The 16,799-nt window shown below is 57.3% G+C and overlaps 2 protein-coding genes across 5 annotated transcripts; one reads left to right on the plus strand and one right to left on the minus strand.

Moving 5' to 3' along the window:
- The first annotated feature begins 1,378 nt into the window (after nt 1-1,378).
- Nucleotides 1,379-10,046, plus strand: EGLN2 (egl-9 family hypoxia inducible factor 2). 4 transcript variants are annotated; one of them, XM_004776095.3, is made up of 6 exons: nt 1,379-1,489; nt 2,504-3,576; nt 8,191-8,310; nt 8,707-8,843; nt 9,059-9,126; nt 9,378-9,582. In XM_004776095.3, the coding sequence occupies exons 2-6, from the start codon at nt 2,740-2,742 to the stop codon at nt 9,431-9,433; spliced, it is 1,218 nt and encodes a 405-aa protein (XP_004776152.1). In that variant the 5' UTR covers nt 1,379-1,489; nt 2,504-2,739; the 3' UTR covers nt 9,434-9,582. The 4 variants fall into 4 exon arrangements, with proteins under 4 accessions (XP_004776152.1, XP_044932767.1, XP_012903113.1 ...); XM_013047659.2 differs by lacking the exon at nt 1,379-1,489 and adding an exon at nt 1,700-1,843; XM_045076831.1 differs by lacking the exon at nt 1,379-1,489 and adding an exon at nt 1,862-1,941.
- A 41-nt stretch (nt 10,047-10,087) lies between these two features.
- On the minus strand, nt 10,088-13,593 carry LOC101670614 (cytochrome P450 2F2). The gene is made up of 9 exons (XM_004776265.3): nt 13,405-13,593; nt 12,620-12,782; nt 12,061-12,210; nt 11,637-11,797; nt 11,277-11,453; nt 11,051-11,192; nt 10,768-10,955; nt 10,432-10,573; nt 10,088-10,350 (listed from the first exon to the last, which is right to left on the minus strand). The coding sequence occupies exons 1-9, from the start codon at nt 13,591-13,593 to the stop codon at nt 10,169-10,171; spliced, it is 1,494 nt and encodes a 497-aa protein (XP_004776322.1). The 3' UTR covers nt 10,088-10,168.
- Nucleotides 13,594-16,799: the final 3,206 nt, after the last annotated feature.

The following is a 16,799-nucleotide window of genomic DNA, read 5'->3' on the forward strand; positions in this document are numbered from 1 at the left end:
CCACCTGTCATGGTGTGTGGGGGTCATGTTCCTGGATTGGATGTAGCGTTGGGGGGACACTGTGACTCAGGTGGTGCTGTGGAGGGAATCTGTAACTGCCCATGTTGTGCTAAGGCATACTGGAGGCCCACCTGTGTAGCACTGGTGTCCTGTGACACGTGTGTGACAGCGTCTGTAGGCATATGTGCTGATCGTGTGTGTGACACCATTGCTCATGACTACTCTGTGCCCTTGGTGACTGTATCCATGAGGCTGGGGTTGTTTGGGACCAAGGCCAGGAAACGGAAATTCAGGCCTCTAGGTGATCTCCATGCATGTTTGATGCTGGAAGGTCCCAGACTCTGTCTGACTGTTGCGTTTGACTGTGCGTTTATGCCCTGAAGTCTGTGTTTGTCTTGTGTGAATTTGGCACCCTTGATACAGCTGTGTGTGACCATGAACCCTGAGTAGGGTAGGCCTTTGTGCAACCCTGACTTGTGCATACTTCAGACTAGTGTCTATTTCTTTGTGTCCTGGTGAACTGATAGTCGCAAGTACCCTGCCAGGGACAGGTGCAACCCCATCAGAACATCCCCAACTTCTCTGCCATCCCCAAGTCCGCACTAGCACACCCACAGGGTAGGCCTGAGCCCCTGACCACCCGGCCCCCCAACCTGGCCTTGGTAGAGGGAGCGCGGCATTTAAATAACCTCATCTGCATAGTCCTTCCAGGCTGGGTCGCCCAAAATGTTCTTAGACCCGAGGCTGTTAGACAAAAGTCTTATCTGCTTGTGGGGCGTGGCTTTCCTAAATTGCTTTTTTCAGATTCCCACAATTTTTCCCGAAAGGACAGGGTGGAATGGGTCATACTGTGGCATCCCTTTCAGTCTCTTCCTCTATCAGGGATGTTCCGCACTTTTTTTCCTCTGTTATAGAAAGTGCTTACGTAAATTACTTACTAATATGTGTATTTACGTACATTTTTAAACTAACTGCGCAGACATTGGCCTATCAGAGCTCTATTCTGGGGCTGCGAGGAGGGGCTGGCCATGTAAATAACATGATTTGCATGCCACTGTCCAGCCCGGCTACACGTCATTCTCCGGCGCTCAGGACTCTGATAGAGTGGGCTGGCCTATGCAAATAACCATATTTGTATATCCCTCCCACGTCGCTTGGCCTAACCCCTGAACTACCCTACCCCCAACTCTTGCCGGATCTAGCCCTTTCTAACAGACTTCTTCCCCTCGCCCATAAGGGGAGGAGTGCAGTATGCAAATGACCGACCCATTTCCCCTATCTCGAGATAGGGGGTGTGTTCTGAACTTCTTCGCTCCGCCCCGCGCGGCTCGCGCCTGCGGACGCACGTTCTTCTCCGCGGGCGCAGTCACGTGTCCACCGGGCGAGGCGGGGGCGGAGCGTCGCGGGAGGTGGGGGCGGGGTATGGCGCGCTGTGCGGCGCTGGGCGGCTGGCACAAACGACGGCGGCGAGGCCGGAGGAAAAAGCTCGGTGAGGAGAGCTCTGGGAGGAAAGGGGCGAAGAAGGCGCTCGAGCCGGGGCGCCGACGCGAGCCGGGCGTAGTATGGGGGCGCGCGCCGGCCGGCGTGGCCGAACGCGGCGACCCCGGGAAGGGAAGGGTGGGGGTAGGGCGTGGGGGAGGGAACGCGCCGGGCACGTTGAGTGCCGGCCGTTTGGGGGGTGGGGTGGGGGCGGAGAGCGCGCGCCGGCGGAGGGGGAGGGGAGGAAGGGGGCGCTGGGTGCGAGCGGTCTGTAGGCCCGGTCTCCGTCGCTTACAGCGCCCCGAGCGGGGAGGCCCGCGCCAAAGCGGCTTGGGAGGGGCCGCCTTCTCCTGTCCGTCCCCGAGTGCGTGAACCCTCCCCCGCCCTTCCCCCCCGTCACCGTGGACCCTCCTCCCGCGGCTGCCTTCCGTCTGTCTGTCTTAGGCCCTCCCTTCCGTCTGGGTGTGTGTCAGCCGCCGGCAGGCTTCCTCCCGTTGGGCTTAGGTTGACCCTTCCGCCCCGTTCTGTCCGGCTGTCTCAGGACCGCCCTCCCAGCTTCTCCCCGGTCGGCGTTTCCGTCTCTGGGCCCCCCATTCTCTTTGTCTCTGGGCTCCCCGGTTTGCTCTATCTGTGGAGCACCCCGTTCCCGCCGTGTGTCTCTGGAATCCCCAAGCAGATCTCCCGCTCCCCACTGCTCCGGCATTCCTTTCCTACTTCAGTTCTCCTGCGTCCTTTCTGTTTGCTGTGTGTCTGTCTGAGGATGCCCTCCCCCAGCCCCCACCGCGCTTCTGTGTCTTTGGGTCATCTCCCCAGCTTCACTCCTACGGCTGCTTCCCTCGCTGCCTCTTCTCTTCTTGATTGCACCACCCCCCACAGTTCCCATGATCTTCTCCCCAATGTGGCCTCAGGTTTTGGGGGACTGTGTAGCCTAGTCTGCCCTATTGCGCTGCTGCCCCTCACCCCACCTCACTCGAGTGCCTCTGGTTCTTCTCACATTCCCTTTTTTTCCTCTCTCCCCCTTCAGCCACCCTGACGGGTCCTTTCCCAAGCCCCTAGGGGCAGCAGAGGACTTGGGGACCAGCGAGCACCCCCAGGGCACGAGAAGAGCCTCTGCTGCCTGCCCTGCCTCACCCTGCCCTACGCCAGGCTCAGCCACCCCGGCCCCGGGCTGCATCAAGTGGAGGAGGCAGAGGCGGAGGAGGGTGGCACCATGGGCCTGGGCCGTGCCCTCCATGCCCGGGGGATGAAGACGCTGCTGCCATGGACAGCCCGTGCCAGTCGCAGCCCCTGAGTCAGGCTCTCCCTCAGTTGCCGGGTTCCGTGTCAGAGCCCTTGGAGCCTGGTCGGGCCAGGATGGGGGTGGAGAGTTACCTGCCCTGTCCCCTGCTACCTTCCTACCACCGTCCAGGGGCACCTGGTGAGGCCTCGGCGGGGAGTGGGACCCCCAGGGCCACAGCCACCTCCACGACAGCTAGCCCTCTGCGGGAGGGCTTCGGCGGGCAGGATGGTGGTGAACTGCGCCCGCTGCAGAGTGAGGGCGCAGCAGCACTGGTCACCAAGGGGTGCCAGCGACTGGCGGCCCAGGGGGCCCGGCCCGAGGCACCCAAACGGAAGTGGGCAGAGGATGGTGGGGATGCCCCAGCACCCAGCAAGCGGTCCTGGGCCAGGCAGGAGAACCAGGAGGCAGAGGCTGAAGGGGAGGGCAGCATGGGCTGCGGCAGTGGCAACGGCGAGGCCAGCGCAGGGCTGAGGGAGGAGGTGCTTCCCACTGCACCCGAGCGCCTGGCCCTGGACTATATCGTGCCCTGCATGCGGTACTACGGCATCTGTGTCAAGGACAGCTTCCTGGGGGCAGCACTGGGTGGTTGTGTGCTGGCTGAGGTGGAGGCCCTGAAGCGGAGTGGGCGCCTGCGCGACGGGCAGCTGGTGAGCCAGCGGGCTATCCCGCCACGCAGCATTCGTGGGGACCAGATTGCCTGGGTGGAAGGTCATGAGCCTGGCTGCCGAAGCATCGGGGTCCTCATGGCCCACGTGGACACTGTGATCCGCCATTGTGCTGGGCGCCTGGGTGGCTACGTCATCAACGGGCGCACCAAGGTAAGGCCGCAAGGGCCTTGAGTGGAGGGGCCCCTTAGCACTTGCCTTCGAGGGTACCTGGTGCTCTGAGTATCAGTGCCCTTGGAGGTAGGCTTGTGGGGTCACAGAAAGATGCAGGCAGCACCAGTGGAGTAAGTGTCGGTGCTAGAGTTGGGTTTGGACTCTCCCTTACGGTGGGCACTTTGGGGGTCTGTGCGCTTTCTCTTTCCCCATTTGCCTTTCTTTTCATCTTTCTATCTTGTCTGTCCTTTCAGGGGCCTGTCTCTGTTCTGTCCGTTTGGTCTCCCAGGCAGGAGAAGCAGGAGACATAGTGGGGAGGGTGGCAGTGGTGAGACCCGTGCCAGGCTGAGGGAGGAGGTGCTGCCCACGGGCTTGGGGCTGGACCACTTTGTGCCCTGTGACATCTGTGGCCTGGACAGTTTCCTGGGTGCCTGTGTGCTGCCCTGGGGGTGGGGGTGTTCTGTCCTTCATCTTTCGTATGCTTCCCCATTCTGATGCTTGTCCTGTATCCTTCCTGTCTGTCCATCACTGTGTTTTTGTCCATTCTGACCTTTTCTTTCTCTGTTTTGTGTCTCTTCTTGGTTTCTTTTATTCTTTTTTTACAGTAGTTGTTAACCAGTTTTTTTGGGGGGGGTGGACATGGGCTTTTTTGAGAATTCGCTGAAACCACAGATCCTTTTTAAAGAAAAATGCTCGTTTGTCCAGTTTATGGGCAGTCATCAGTGTCTCTTGAGCCTCTAGCTGCCCGTTTGAGAACCTAGGTCAGGAGCTCTCCACAAGACAGTGGTCTTTTGGGGCTTTCTGGCCTTCTGACACAATAATTCTCTTCATAGAGGGGTGAAAGGGCTCTGGCCTTGAGTCCAGGACAAGTGTCTTTTGGCCAAGGCCCCTGCAGGGAGTGCCTGCTGCACACCAGTGATTACTGGCTGATGGCAGGGCTGTTTGCTTTGCTCAGGGCATGTGGCTGCGCTCCTCATGTCTCCCTCCTCCCTCCGATCCCATCTTGGGTTCTGCCTCTGTACAGCTTCTGTCTCCGGCTGGAACTGGCTCAGGGACCCAGGCTCCCTCGGGCCAAGGCCAGCATCCTCCCTGTCCAGCTAGGACTTGTCCTACTTCTCCCTGCCTCCTGTTACTTGATAGCTGGAGAGTCAGAGGAGGCCTTCCCTGGGCTCTGCTCCTGTGCAGGCAGGAGTGATAAGAGGGAGCCTCCCTGGCTTCAAGGGGCTCAGCATCTTCACCCCAGATCATGCATCCTCACAGAAGGGAGTGTGAGGGGAGAGTGGGAGAGCTGAATGGCCCATGGCGGCACGCTTTCCTCAGCCTCAGTTTGCTTATCCACAGGATAGGAAAATACAGTTAAGTCCCCAGCTAGTCTTTGGTAGTTTTAGGAGGGGAGGGCGAAGTAGATTGAGCAGATGTTTCCCCCTTGGTGCCTTGGATGTGGTTTGGGCCAGGGCCCCGGCTAGGATTGTGGGCTTGGGAGGGTGGTTGGGACTATTTTAGCTCTGGGTGACTTCTGTTGTCCTGGGAGGTAAGAACAAACCTGGCTAGACTGAGATGGGCAAGGGAGCCAACCCGGTCACTGGAGTTCCTCTTAGACACCCCCACCAAACCCATAAGACACCTGTTCCAGGCTTCCCCACCTTCAACAGGCAGCCTCTGGACTCCCTCCCCAGGCTCTGAAATAAGAGTGTGGTGTACCGAGGTGGGTGGTCACAGAGGTGGTCAGGGCCCACATCACCGGTGTGGCTGGAGCCAGCCCCAACCTGCCTGTTGGTCACTCCAGAATGGAGCTCCTATGTTCTGTTCTCCCAGCTGTCTCTAGTCTCTCTGCTCTGCTGACCTGCAGGTGGGAGAGAGTTGGCTCCGCTGGCATCAGGGACAACCATAGGGGACCACAGGGAGAGCCTGGCTGGCTTGGTTGCCCTTTTAAGAGCAGCTTGGAGGTGGGGCCTGCTGTCATTGGCTCAGTCCCCAGTTTCTACTGGACTCTGGGGGTGTGGGTGTGGGTGTTGGGGCTTTTGGCATATTGTCACTAATAGCCTTTTAATTCTTTAGTTTCCTGGCTGTGATGCTAGCTGCCCCTTCTCTGAGATGGGAGGGTGAGGAGCAGCCTTTTATGTTATTCTGCTTGTTGTCCTTTTCCCTTGTGGGGGCAGGAAGTAGGTGCTTCTCTGTGGCCAGAGGATACCCCCGCCTTCCCTACCAAGGTGTATATGTGGAGGGATTGGTGGGAGTTTAAAGGGCCTGTTTCTCTGTCTAGGCTTCATGCATGACCCCCCTTCCACACCAGAATACAGACACTGTCCCTGCCTGCACGGTGGGAAACCCTGTGTGAGGGTGTGCAGGGCAGGATGCCGTGGAGGCCCGGAGACCCAGAGTGCTTTCTGTAAGCAGCTACTGCCTGGGCACTAGGGAGACACTCCTGGCCCCAAGGGCTTCCACGGGACTGCCTGTTGGGCCAGTACTAGGTAAACAAGCGTCCCGACTGATCTCACATCTTGGGGGGGGGGTGGATATGGAAAAATGAGCAGAGATGCCTTCAGCTGAAGTACTCAAGGTACCCTTTGATCTGAGATGTGAATAACAAGGAGCACCAGGGGATGTGTGACCCAGGCAGGGGCAGAGGCCTTATGGATGAGCGTGGCCTGGTCAGAGATCAGTTAGGAGGCCTGAGAGGCTATAGCGGAGTAAAGGCAGTGGTAGCAGAGATTGGTGGCCTTGGAGGCTGAGTCTGTGGGATGTGGTGGGGGTTCTTGAAGGGATTGAGCAGTGAAGAGCTGGAGGAAAGTGTCTCTGGCTACTGTGTGGAGGTGGACTGTGAGCAAGAGGCTGCAGCCCTGGACCCGGTCGCCACCCTTGTGCAGACCCAGCAGTCTCTGCTTGGATTCTCTCTGGGGAGGGCAGTGAGTCACTGCAGGCTCCCTGGGCATGGCCACTTTTTTCTCTCCCAGTGAGGTGGTTGCTCAGAGCACTGACCCATTTGTAGGGAGTGAACAGTATAGAGAAGGTTCTCCTGAACCTGGGGATTGTGGGGGCCAAGGTCTTGCCCAAGTGCCTCCAAGACTCTCCACTGCTGGGTGGCCTTACTCAGCTGCAGGCCTCCTGGCCTCTTTCCCAGGGCGGGTGCTGGGGTACTTCGAGTCCACACACGTTTAATGCAGAGCTGTGGACTGCTCATGCTGGGGAGAGCCTTGGGAGTACCATGTTGGAAAAAGGCTGAGGATTGAGTCAGCCTGGCCTGCCCGGGAGTGCTAGGCCAGCCTCCTGTTTGGGCAGCAGATGCCCATCTTTTTGATCAGGAATGTTTATCTTAGGGCTGTTTTTCGGGGCTGCGGCCCACAGGTATAGCTGAACGTTAGTAGGGAGCAGCAGGTGGCAGCTGGAATAAGTGCGGGCAAGGTGTCAAGACAGAATGGTCCACAAGCTGGAGAGTCTGCACGCCAGTACTCCCCTGTTTGCCTTATACAGCCCTCCTGAGTAGTTGAGGGTAGGACGGGGACTCTTTTTTAAAATGTCATTTCAGCCTGTCCTTTGTCTTTCCATCATGTGACAGGCACTGTGCTTGGTGCCCTCCCAAACATTTGTCTTACTGAATTCCCACAACTGCCTGTGAAGTAGTTTGTCAGCTCCATTTCACGGATGAGGAACCTGAGGCAGGAAGCGTAGTCTCCCACCTGATGTTACTGCTGGTGTGGCAGGCATCACTGGGCCTTGAAGCTGCGAGTTGGGTCTGAAGGAACTTGTGGGCCCTTTCCCTCCCTCCACATGCACTTTTCTGGTGGCTCCCTGCTAAGAAACAGCCGAGGACTCCACGTGGTCAAGGGGGACGACAGCCACCAGGGAGAGGAGGTCAGAACCTGTGGCTAGACCTGTACACACAAGCCACGGTCTGCGGGGGGGTCAGGAATCGCCAGGTCTGTAAGCAGAGGAGGCGTTCATTAGTTTGTTGAACGGGTGAGGCCATTGAGGCTCGTTCAGGTCATGGGACTGTCAGGGGCTACCCAGCAGGTTGTCCTTGAGCTCAGATTCTAGTCACAGTGGGGGTTTTGATACTTGTTTATATGTGTAGGAAACACTTTATCTAGTGGGGTTTTTTGGTAGTCAGGGGCAGCAGTTCTCAACATTGCTGTTCTCAACATTACGGTTATTTGGGGAAACTTGAAAAATTCCAGGCTCCACCTTAGACCAAGTATTTCTGAACCGCTGAGGTGGGCCTGGGCATCAGCATCCCAAGTGATTCCATGCTGAAGCCAAGGTCAAGAAGCCCAGGTGCAGGGCTGTGAGGCCACATCCCTCCATCCCTCCATGTAAATTGGTTTTATTCTGAAAGGTCTGGTTGGAGCAGGGAGTCAGGTTATCTTTAAAAAGTCAAACCCTCAGTTACTCATCAAGCGCTGTCTGGGTGCCAGGCTCTGGCCGTGTGTGGGGAGGGGGCTGTCGCGCCCCAAGAGCTAAGGTTCCTTGGCTGACAAAGAAGAAAGTCTGGGCGAGAGTCCTTGGAGGAGTCTGGGGAGAGATGAGGGGCTATGAGGGGTGAGAAAGAGGAGGTAATGGCTGCCTCCCCAAATATCCCTGCCTTGCCCTCTAAGCCCCCTCCTGTCTGTCCGTCAGGCCATGGTGGCGTGCTACCCAGGCAACGGACTGGGGTACGTGAGGCATGTTGACAATCCCCACGGCGACGGGCGCTGCATCACCTGTATCTATTACCTGAATCAGAACTGGGACGTCAAGGTAGGGGGTGGGAGAGTGAGGGTTGGGGTGGGAGGGAGGATAAGGTGGCTGCATCCCCTCCATTTTGTGCTTCTGGCATTCTCCCTTTCCTCATATGGGCCCAGAGCGGGGCAGTGCAGTGCCGCCTGCTGGCTGGCTCCCTCTTCCTGGGCAATGGCACCATCTTGTCTCCAGCTGACCTGGTGGTGGCAGCACTCTCATCCCATTTCTTGTCTCCAGGAGTTTCCTGCCTGCCTCCATGGTGGTGCAGACTCTGGCTGTCATCACTCTGGGAGCCTGAGTGGTGGGAGGGAGGGATGTGTGCAGCCATCGGAGCACAGGGGGCAGGGGGTGCAAGGCAGGGGCTACAGGCCTTGCATCCACCATCTCTTGCCTCATCCTCTGGCCTGCCCTCAGGTGCATGGCGGCCTGCTGCAGATCTTCCCTGAGGGCCGGCCTGTGGTTGCCAACATCGAGCCCCTCTTCGATCGGTTGCTCATTTTCTGGTCTGATCGGCGGAACCCCCACGAGGTGAAACCAGCCTATGCCACCAGGTATGACTGGTATTTGGGGGGACGAGCTCAGGTCTGCTCTGTGCCAGCAAAGTCTTGTCCGACCCCAGGAGTGGCTAGGAAGTGAAGCGCTGAGAGGGGCTGAGGTGGGACAGAACCAGGCTCAGAAGGGTGAACTGTGGTGTCACTGTGGATGTGGTGGCTGGAATTGAAGACAAGTGTCGCTAACTGCCCTTCGGGGCTGCTCTGGTCCCCAGGTACGCCATCACTGTCTGGTATTTTGATGCTAAGGAGCGGGCAGCAGCCAAAGACAAGTATCAGCTAGGTACCTGCTTCCCAAATGGCATCCCCTCTCTCGAGCCCTTCCTATTCCATGTACGTCACACGTCAAGTCCCTTACCCACTTCAGTCTCTTCCTAAATTTTGCAACTCCTTTTTTCTCTCCTCTGTCCTCTTCCCTAGACAGCCCTCTCTTGGCACCCCCAGCATGTGGTCCTCTCCTCCATCTTCCCGCGTTTTTCTTGGCTTCTGGGTCCCTTCCCTGATGACTCCTGTCTCCTCTCATCTCACCCCTAGCATCTGGACAGAAAGGTGTCCAAGTACCTGTGTCACAGCCAACCACGCCCACCTAGTGGCCAGCCCCAGAGCTGCATGGACAGACAGCTTGCCCTGACTTCGGGAGAGCCTTCGGCCCCGTGCTGCCGGCCCAGCAGCCCACCACCCTTGGTGCCTGCGCCCTTTACGCCAGCGCTGCTGCTTCCAGCTTTGCCTCTGTCCTGCCTGGTGTGGAGGGCTCCCTCTGATGCTGAGGACCAAGGAGGAGGAGAGACGTCTGCTGCCCTGGGACGGGGGCTGGGCTTGTGACCTGGGCTGGAGCCAGTATTGGGAGCGGCCATCGCTGGAGCTGGGGCCCTGTGGCTAACCCTGTCTGGCTGTGCTCCTCTTGGACGTGGAGAGTTGGAAGGAGGCATTGCCACCTCCCACCAGGATCCCACCAGGATGCAGGATCGAGGGTTGGGGATGTCACGGCCTCTTACTGGCAAAGGTTTGTTGGGGGGACAATATCCCCAAGCCCCCCACTCCCCCAGCCTGGAATGTGAAGTGACTCCCCAGCCCCTATGGCCATGGCACCTTGTGGACTAGGCCGCCACTGCGTGGGCAGGAGAAAAGGTGCACGGGGGAGCATGGGCGTGAAGAGTCCTGTCAGCCAAGAAAGAAATAAAAGTTTACCTCAGAGCTGCAAAACGTGATTCTCCCGCTCCCTCTTACTGGTAAGGAGACCTGTCTGTCTGCGGTTTGGGGCCTTTATTGACCAAAGCAGGTAGGGAGGTCTGGGAGCCAGTGAGCAGAGGGCTGCTGAGCCCAACTCAGCGGGCCACCAGCCGGAGCTGGAAGGCTGGGGGGATGTTGCCCAGGCCTGTGCACTGCGGGGTGAGGTTGATGTCGGTGCGGCTGCCCACAGGGAGCAGGCAGAACCGCTGGAGGATGGCAGTGAAGAAGAGGAAGATCTCCGATCGTGCCAGGCCCGCGCCCAGGCACATCCGCTTTCCTGAGGACACGGGGATGCAGGGTGGGAACCACGCCCCTCCCAGGCCTGCCCAGCCTTGTCCCCTCCCTTCCTGGCCCAGACCTGGGGCAAAGGGCATGAAGGCATCGTTGCTCTGGAACTTGCCCTTGTCGTCCAGGAAGTTGGTGGGGTTGAAGCATTCTGGGTCTTTGAACTGGGTGGGGTCCTGGTGTGAAGACTTGAGCACAGGAATCACAAAGGTACCCTGGGGGCAGGGGTGCACAGGGGTTACCCGTGGACTTGGTTATAGTCATCCAAGACCCCATTTAAAAGCCAGTGGGAAGGTGGGCCTATTTTCCCTACTCCTAGGGCCGTGTGACTCAGCATTGCACGTGCTCAGGGCTGATGATTTTGGCTGAAGGTCTCCCAGGCCTGCAAAGAATCCCCATGCGTGGGCACCTTGGGCAGAAAGTAGCCGCGCAGGTGGGTGTCCCTGGTGAGGGCACGGGGCAGCCCCAGTGGCAGCACACTGATGAAGCGCTGGATCTCGTGTAGCACGGCATTGGTGTAGGGCAGGTGCTCGCAGTCCTCTAGCCTTGGGGTGCGTGTCCTCCCTACCACTGCATCCAGCTCGGCCTGCACTTTGGCTGGGGGTGGTCAGAGGCTGTGAGCTATGCATTCTCAGGCCCCTAGCCATCCCCACACCCATGCCACCTCATTCCAGGCTTTCCAGCTCCCGGACCTGCCACCTCTGGGTACTTAAGCAGAATGAGGAGCCCATAGCGCAGAGTGGTGCTTGTGGTCTCAGTGCCACCGAAGAAGAGATTGTGTGTTGTCATCACCAACGTCTCCTCCTGGAAATGGCTTTCTGGGTCTTCCTGTTCCTGCGGACAGAGATGGGTGTTTTGGCTGTCTGGCACCTCCTGGTGGGTGGCATGGGGGGTGGTTTTAGGGTAGCAGACCCGCACCTTACTCATCTGATCCAGGAAGCAATCGATGAAATCGCGGGGCTCCCCAGGCTGCCGCGTCTGCTGGTGCCACTTGATTTGCTCAGAGATGAAAACCCGAAGCTTCATGAAGTTTCGAAAGATTCGGTGGTGTGGGCCTGGGAGCCACTCAAGGAGGGAGGGGAAAATGTTGTACATCTAGGGGGACAAGACCGCAGCAGGACCTTGAGCAAGTGCACTAGTTCCCGTGCAGGGAGACTGCGCCAAGACTTTGATGTTCTAAGTTCTAGAACTCTTCTCTTCCAAGACTGATCCAAGGTTGGTAGGTCTGTGTACCCTAGGTTTGGCATAGGAGGGAGGAACTGAATCTGGCCCTCTCACCTCGCCCCATCTGGAACTCATGATGCGGAAGTTGTCATGGAAGAGGTCCAGGAGCCTCAGGAACTCTGGGTCCTCATAGCCATAGCGGTTCCCGAAGACCACCGAACAAATAACGTTAGATACAGCATTATCCAGGAGCCGTCGGGGGTTGAACGTCGCTCCTGGGAGGGGGAACGGGACGGGGTCTTTTTGTGGTGGCTAGGCCTACTGACTTCTTTCCACTACAAATGCCTGCCCACCCACCGCCCCTGCTTTTTAAAGATTTTATTTTTAAGTAATCTCTACACCAAACCTGGGGCTGGATCCTACAACCCTGATGGACAGTCGCTGGCTCTGCTTACTGAGCTAGCCAGGCGCCCTGCGGTGCCCCTTCTTGATCTTTGGCCACAGCCGCAAAAAACCCCTCTCCTTTCCCAGGCCGCACCAATGGTGGCTTGAAATTTGCCAAGCAGACAAGCTGCCTCCTCCAGGATGCGCTCCTCTATGGTCCGCGTTCCCAGCCCGAACTCCTTCAGTGCTCCCAGTGCAAAATTGCGCAGCGTCCACCAGCGCGGCCCGTTGGAAAACAAGATGCCTAGGGAAAGCAGAGAAAGGGCGGGTCGGGGAGCTGGCCACGCCCCATCCCGGCTCTGTTGGGTTTTGGAGCCGACTTCCTCGCGACCCTTCAATTCTGCGCTTTCTGTTGCTCTCGGTTGCAACCCCAGCCTTCTCGGCCCTATCCACGCGTTCGCCCCACCACTGCTGGTCTCCATCCCTGACCAGTGCTTGCTCGCTTTGCTTGAGCTCTTGGGCTCTTCTCTTCCTTCTATTGGCTGGACCAGGAACCAGCCCCTCCAATTCGGCTTCTACATTTTAGCTCCGCCCCACCTTCTCGCTCTTTGCCTTCACTGGCCTTCTCGTTCGGCCCCGCCCCATCTCCTGACCCCGCCCCTTATCGCCCAAAGTGGGTGGTCCCGCCAGCTCTTCCGCCGCCTGGGACTCACCGTTTCCGCGAGTGAAGTGCTGGAAAACAGCCATGGCCCCGCGGCCGGAGAAGGCATCCGCCTGCAGCACTAATGCGTCCCGCAGCGCAGAGTAGCCGCACAGCACCACTGCAGGGCGCGGGCCCAGCCGCACTGTGAACACTGGGCCCCAGCGGCCAGAGAGCTACGCGGAGCGGGTGCTCAGCGGGTCCTGGTCGGGGCTCCTGACCCCGTCCTCCACCCTAGAGCCCCCGCCACCAGCTCCCTCTTCTTTCCGACCCAGAGTCCCCATGTCATCCCCTCATTACTGACGGAGGAGGTCAGATCCCCACCTCCTTCCTTCCTCCTCCGCAGGAGTCCAACGCCCCAGCTTCCTCTTCCCTCGGGATCTGCAAGACCAGGACCCGAGCCCTCTGCACCCACCGAAGTAGGCGTCTGGACTGTCGGTGGTCTCCTCCCCACCTTGAACCAGGAGAGCAGACCTCTCGGCACCCCTTCCCCACAGCCCGCGACCTAACTTCTCACTCTAGGCTCCTCCCTGAGGACCCCAGAGTGGGGGGAGTAGGGGTGGGGTGGGGAGGGAGGGATCCGGGTCGACTCTGCCAGGAAGTCAGCCCCACTGGCCCTCTCCTCTCTCAAACAGATATCCAGGCTCCCAGCTTCCACCCGTAGTCTCCTCCTTTCCTGGAACACAGGGCTCCAGGTCCCTCAACCCTCCTCAGAACTCAGGGGTTGGAGCCCTCAGCTGTCTTCAATCAGAGCACCAGGACTTCCAGCCCCGGAGCCCACTGTCGGGCTCGATCTACCTCCATGAGCGCTTGGTCCAGGCGTCCAGGCTCCAGCTGCAGCAGGTTCCCCAGCAGTGGGAGTGGCGTTGGCCCCGGGGGTAGGGACCCCCGAGTCTGAGTGCCCTGGGCACCCCAACCCCGCCTGGCTAGGGCCAGTAGCAGGACCAGCAGCAGCAGCAGCAGCAACGCTGTGACTCCCATGACCATCGTGCCCTCTATCGTCCATGCCTGCCCCCCTTTGCCTTTATTTGATTCCCTTTGGGTCTTGGGTGGAGCTGGGCGGATACCAGGAGTGGGTATGGCTGCTCATTTTGCAGATTCCCCCACCCAAGGTCTCCACCCAGCCCCCCAGCTCTGTCATTGTCGTGCCAGGCACAGCCGGCCCCATTTGGCAGCTTTGTTGCACTCGCATTTCCATGTCAATATACTCTACTGAGTCCTTGGGTCCTTGGGGTCCATCTTCCTTGGCCCAGAAGTGTGCATTACTGAATCTTCTGGCCGCCTTGGGGCCTATGACCCCCTAAAAGCCATACCCTATAACTTTGGATTCCTAAATACATTCCTGACTTCCAAATACACTTCTAAAAACACCCCTGGTGATATACCCATTAGCCTGGCCCTCCTGGGCCCTGTGCTTGCGATTCCCAGGGACAGGCCCCTGACCCCTTGTCACTTCCATGCCCTGGCTCTTAAAATGGTGTATGCTGCACCCGTACACTGTTCAGGAAGGCGGCTCACCCTCCCACGGACCTTTGCCTGACCGGATCCAGCCTTCCGCCAGGTACCTGGCACAGGGCCCAGACCTGGCGAGATTGTGGGGGCAGCACAGCTTTTGGGACTGGCCTTGTTTCTGGGAGTGTCTCTCAAGGTCTCTGTCTCTGTTTTTTATTTCATCTCTTCCTCTGTGTTTCTTTGTTCATCTCTCTCTTTCCACCTCTGTTTTACTCTGCCTGCTTTTGTTCTTTTCTGTATCCCTTGGAGTTTCTCTTTCCCTTCATCTCCCACTTTCCTGTCTCCCTGCCCTCTGTCTCTACCCTGGGTCTCCGGATCTGTCAGGCTTTCTTTGTCTGGGAACCCAGGTGACAGGCAGTGGGTTCAGGGCAGGACCCCTGCTCCAGGGCGCTGACTCCACAAACAGTGGGGGGTTGGTGTGGGGTGCCCTCCCTGGGTCCCACCCAGCCCATTTTGTCAGACTCTCTGATGAGCCACTCTCTCTGGGTCTCTTCAAGAGCTGGCATTTGTCCTGCTCGTTTCAGTATCCCCAGCACAAAAACAGTGCTCGGCACACAATGGGTACTCAGCAAACATTTGTAGAGCAAATGCATGCTCTCTTTATCCTGATTTCTGTTTCTGTCTTTATCTTAGACTCTGTTTTCCTCCGGCTCTCTTTTGCTGAATCCTTGTGACTGTCTCTCTCCTTGTCTGTCTTTGTGTCTTATTTTTTAAGGTGCCTGTCTCTCTAGCTCCCTTTTCCTTCTATTCTCAGATCTCTATCTCTTTTCATCTCTGTTCCTCTCAACTTCTAGCTCTGCTTTAGAATTTCCTTGTCTTCCTTCTCTCCGGGCAGCTGTCTCTGCCTTCCTGTCAGTGTGTCCCTGTCTCTCTGTCTCACTCCCAGTCTTGGTTTTCAGGATCTCTCCCGTCTGTTTCTCTGCATCTCTCCATCTCTCCTATCTCTCTCCATCTCTTTTTTTAGTACTTCCGTGTGTTTCTCTTTGTTATTTCTTTACTATGTCTCTTTGCTCTTTGCTATTTCTTCCTTAGGACCTTGGAGTCTCTCCCTCTCTCTCTCTCTACCTCCTTGTCCCTGCCTGGGCCCTTGGGGCAGATTCTGTGGTTGGCTTGTGCTGGCAACAGTTTAGGGATTAAGGAGCTGACGTCTTGTGTGGGGACTGCCTATAATTTTCAGTAGAGCATGTCCCAGCTTCTGGATGGCCTTGGGGAGACCCTGTTTAGGGTAGGGTAGGCTCACCAGGGCCACCTCCACCCATGGCTGGGGGGCCACCACCGCTCTGCCTGCCTCTGGCCCTGGCTCCATGGAGCTGAAGACACCCAGTTCATTGAGAAAAGCTTCTGTCAGCAGGATGTCAGGCTGACAAAACCAACCCCAGGTTGGGAGGCCCCATGCCCCAGAGTGCTGTCCCCACCCCAAAGGGAAGAATTGCAAGACAAAGGGATATTCTTCATTGCTCTTCCTCTCTGGCCTTCTCTGGCCATTTCTGTTGCCTTCTTTGTCTCTCCTCTTCTCGCTGTCTCCCCATTTCTCCATCCCTGCACCCTCTGCTTTCCTCAGTGTCTCTGACTTGTGACATGGAAGGGAGCAGTGTTGGAGTCTGAATTCTGTTCCCAGCCCTGCCCACTTCCGACTGTGTGATCTTGGCCAAGTCATTTCAGCTCTCCAAGTCTCTAAAAGTGTATAATGTGGGACGCTTGGGTGGCTCAGTCTGTTGACCATCTGCCTTCTGCTCAGGTCATGATCCCAGAGTTCTGGAATAGAGCCTCCCGCTGGGCTCCCTGCTAAGTGGGGAGTCTGCTTTTCCCTCTTCTACCCAGTCATGTTTTCTCTTGCTGTCTCTCTCTCTCTTAAATAAATAGATAAGATTTTTTAAAAATATATAATGGGGGCGCCTGGGTGGCTCAGTGGGTTAAAGCCTCTGCCTTCAGCTGAGGTCATGATCCCAGGGTCCTGGGATGGAGCCCCGCATCGGGCTCTCTGCTTCGCAGGGAGCCTGCTCCCCGCCTCTCTCTGCCTGCCTCTCTGACTACTTGTGATCTCTGTCTGTGAAATAAATAAATAAATTCTTTTAAAAAAATAAAATAAAATAAAAAATAAAAAGTATATAATGGGGCACCTGGGTGGCTAAGTGGGTTAAGCCTCTGCGTCCAGCTCAGGTCATGATCTCCGGGTCCAGGATCGATTCCTGCATTGGGCTCCCCGCTCAGTGGGGAGCCTGCTTCCCGACCCCACCCCCTGCCTCTTTGCCTACTTGTGATCTTTGTCTGCCAAATAAATAAAATATATTTTTTAAAGTATATAATGCTTCTTTGTCCTATAGGGAGTTTAAATGGGGGCATTTAGAGTGAATAGGAAGCAGTGTGTGTTAAGTGTCATTTTTCAGTCTTTCATCTGTCCCGTTCTCCCTGCTTCCATCTCCGTCTCTGTACAGCACCCGCATCTCTAGCAGACTCGTTCTGTGTATCTCTGGGCTTTCTGTCTTTTTCTCTACCTTGGTTTCTCTGCCTCTCTGTCGTCAAGCTGTCCAGCTCTTACCCCAGGAAATAATTTCTTCCAGTTTCTAGCCACTCTAAGGGCGAGGGTAGAACTAGTCAATTCGGTCTCTCCTGTACAGCCCGACATTCCTTCTCCCCGTCCTAGGGGGCTGCCCTCCTCCCTGTAATTCAGTCCAGGCAGG

Source organism: Mustela putorius, unplaced genomic scaffold, assembly GCF_011764305.1.
Source record: "Mustela putorius furo isolate JIRA1106 unplaced genomic scaffold, ASM1176430v1.1 tig00000196_pilon_pilon_pilon, whole genome shotgun sequence".
Classification (NCBI taxonomy): Eukaryota; Metazoa; Chordata; class Mammalia; order Carnivora; family Mustelidae; genus Mustela; species Mustela putorius.

Bases quoted from the DNA above. Each gene is read 5' to 3' on its own strand.
- EGLN2 (XM_004776095.3), top strand. From the start codon at position 2,740: ATGGACAGCCCGTGCCAGTCGCAGCCCCTGAGTCAGGCTCTCCCTCAG. The intron at 8,311-8,706 runs GTAGGGGGTGGG...GCCTGCCCTCAG, and splicing joins ATCAGAACTGGGACGTCAAG to GTGCATGGCGGCCTGCTGCA. The intron at 8,844-9,058 runs GTATGACTGGTA...TCTGGTCCCCAG, and splicing joins AAACCAGCCTATGCCACCAG to GTACGCCATCACTGTCTGGT.
- LOC101670614 (XM_004776265.3), bottom strand. From the start codon at position 13,593: ATGGTCATGGGAGTCACAGCGTTGCTGCTGCTGCTGCTGCTGGTCCTG. The intron at 12,783-13,404 runs GTAGATCGAGCC...CGCTCCGCGTAG, and splicing joins TGGACCAAGCGCTCATGGAG to CTCTCTGGCCGCTGGGGCCC. The intron at 11,798-12,060 runs GTGCGGCCTGGG...TCCCCCTCCCAG, and splicing joins CAAATTTCAAGCCACCATTG to GAGCGACGTTCAACCCCCGA.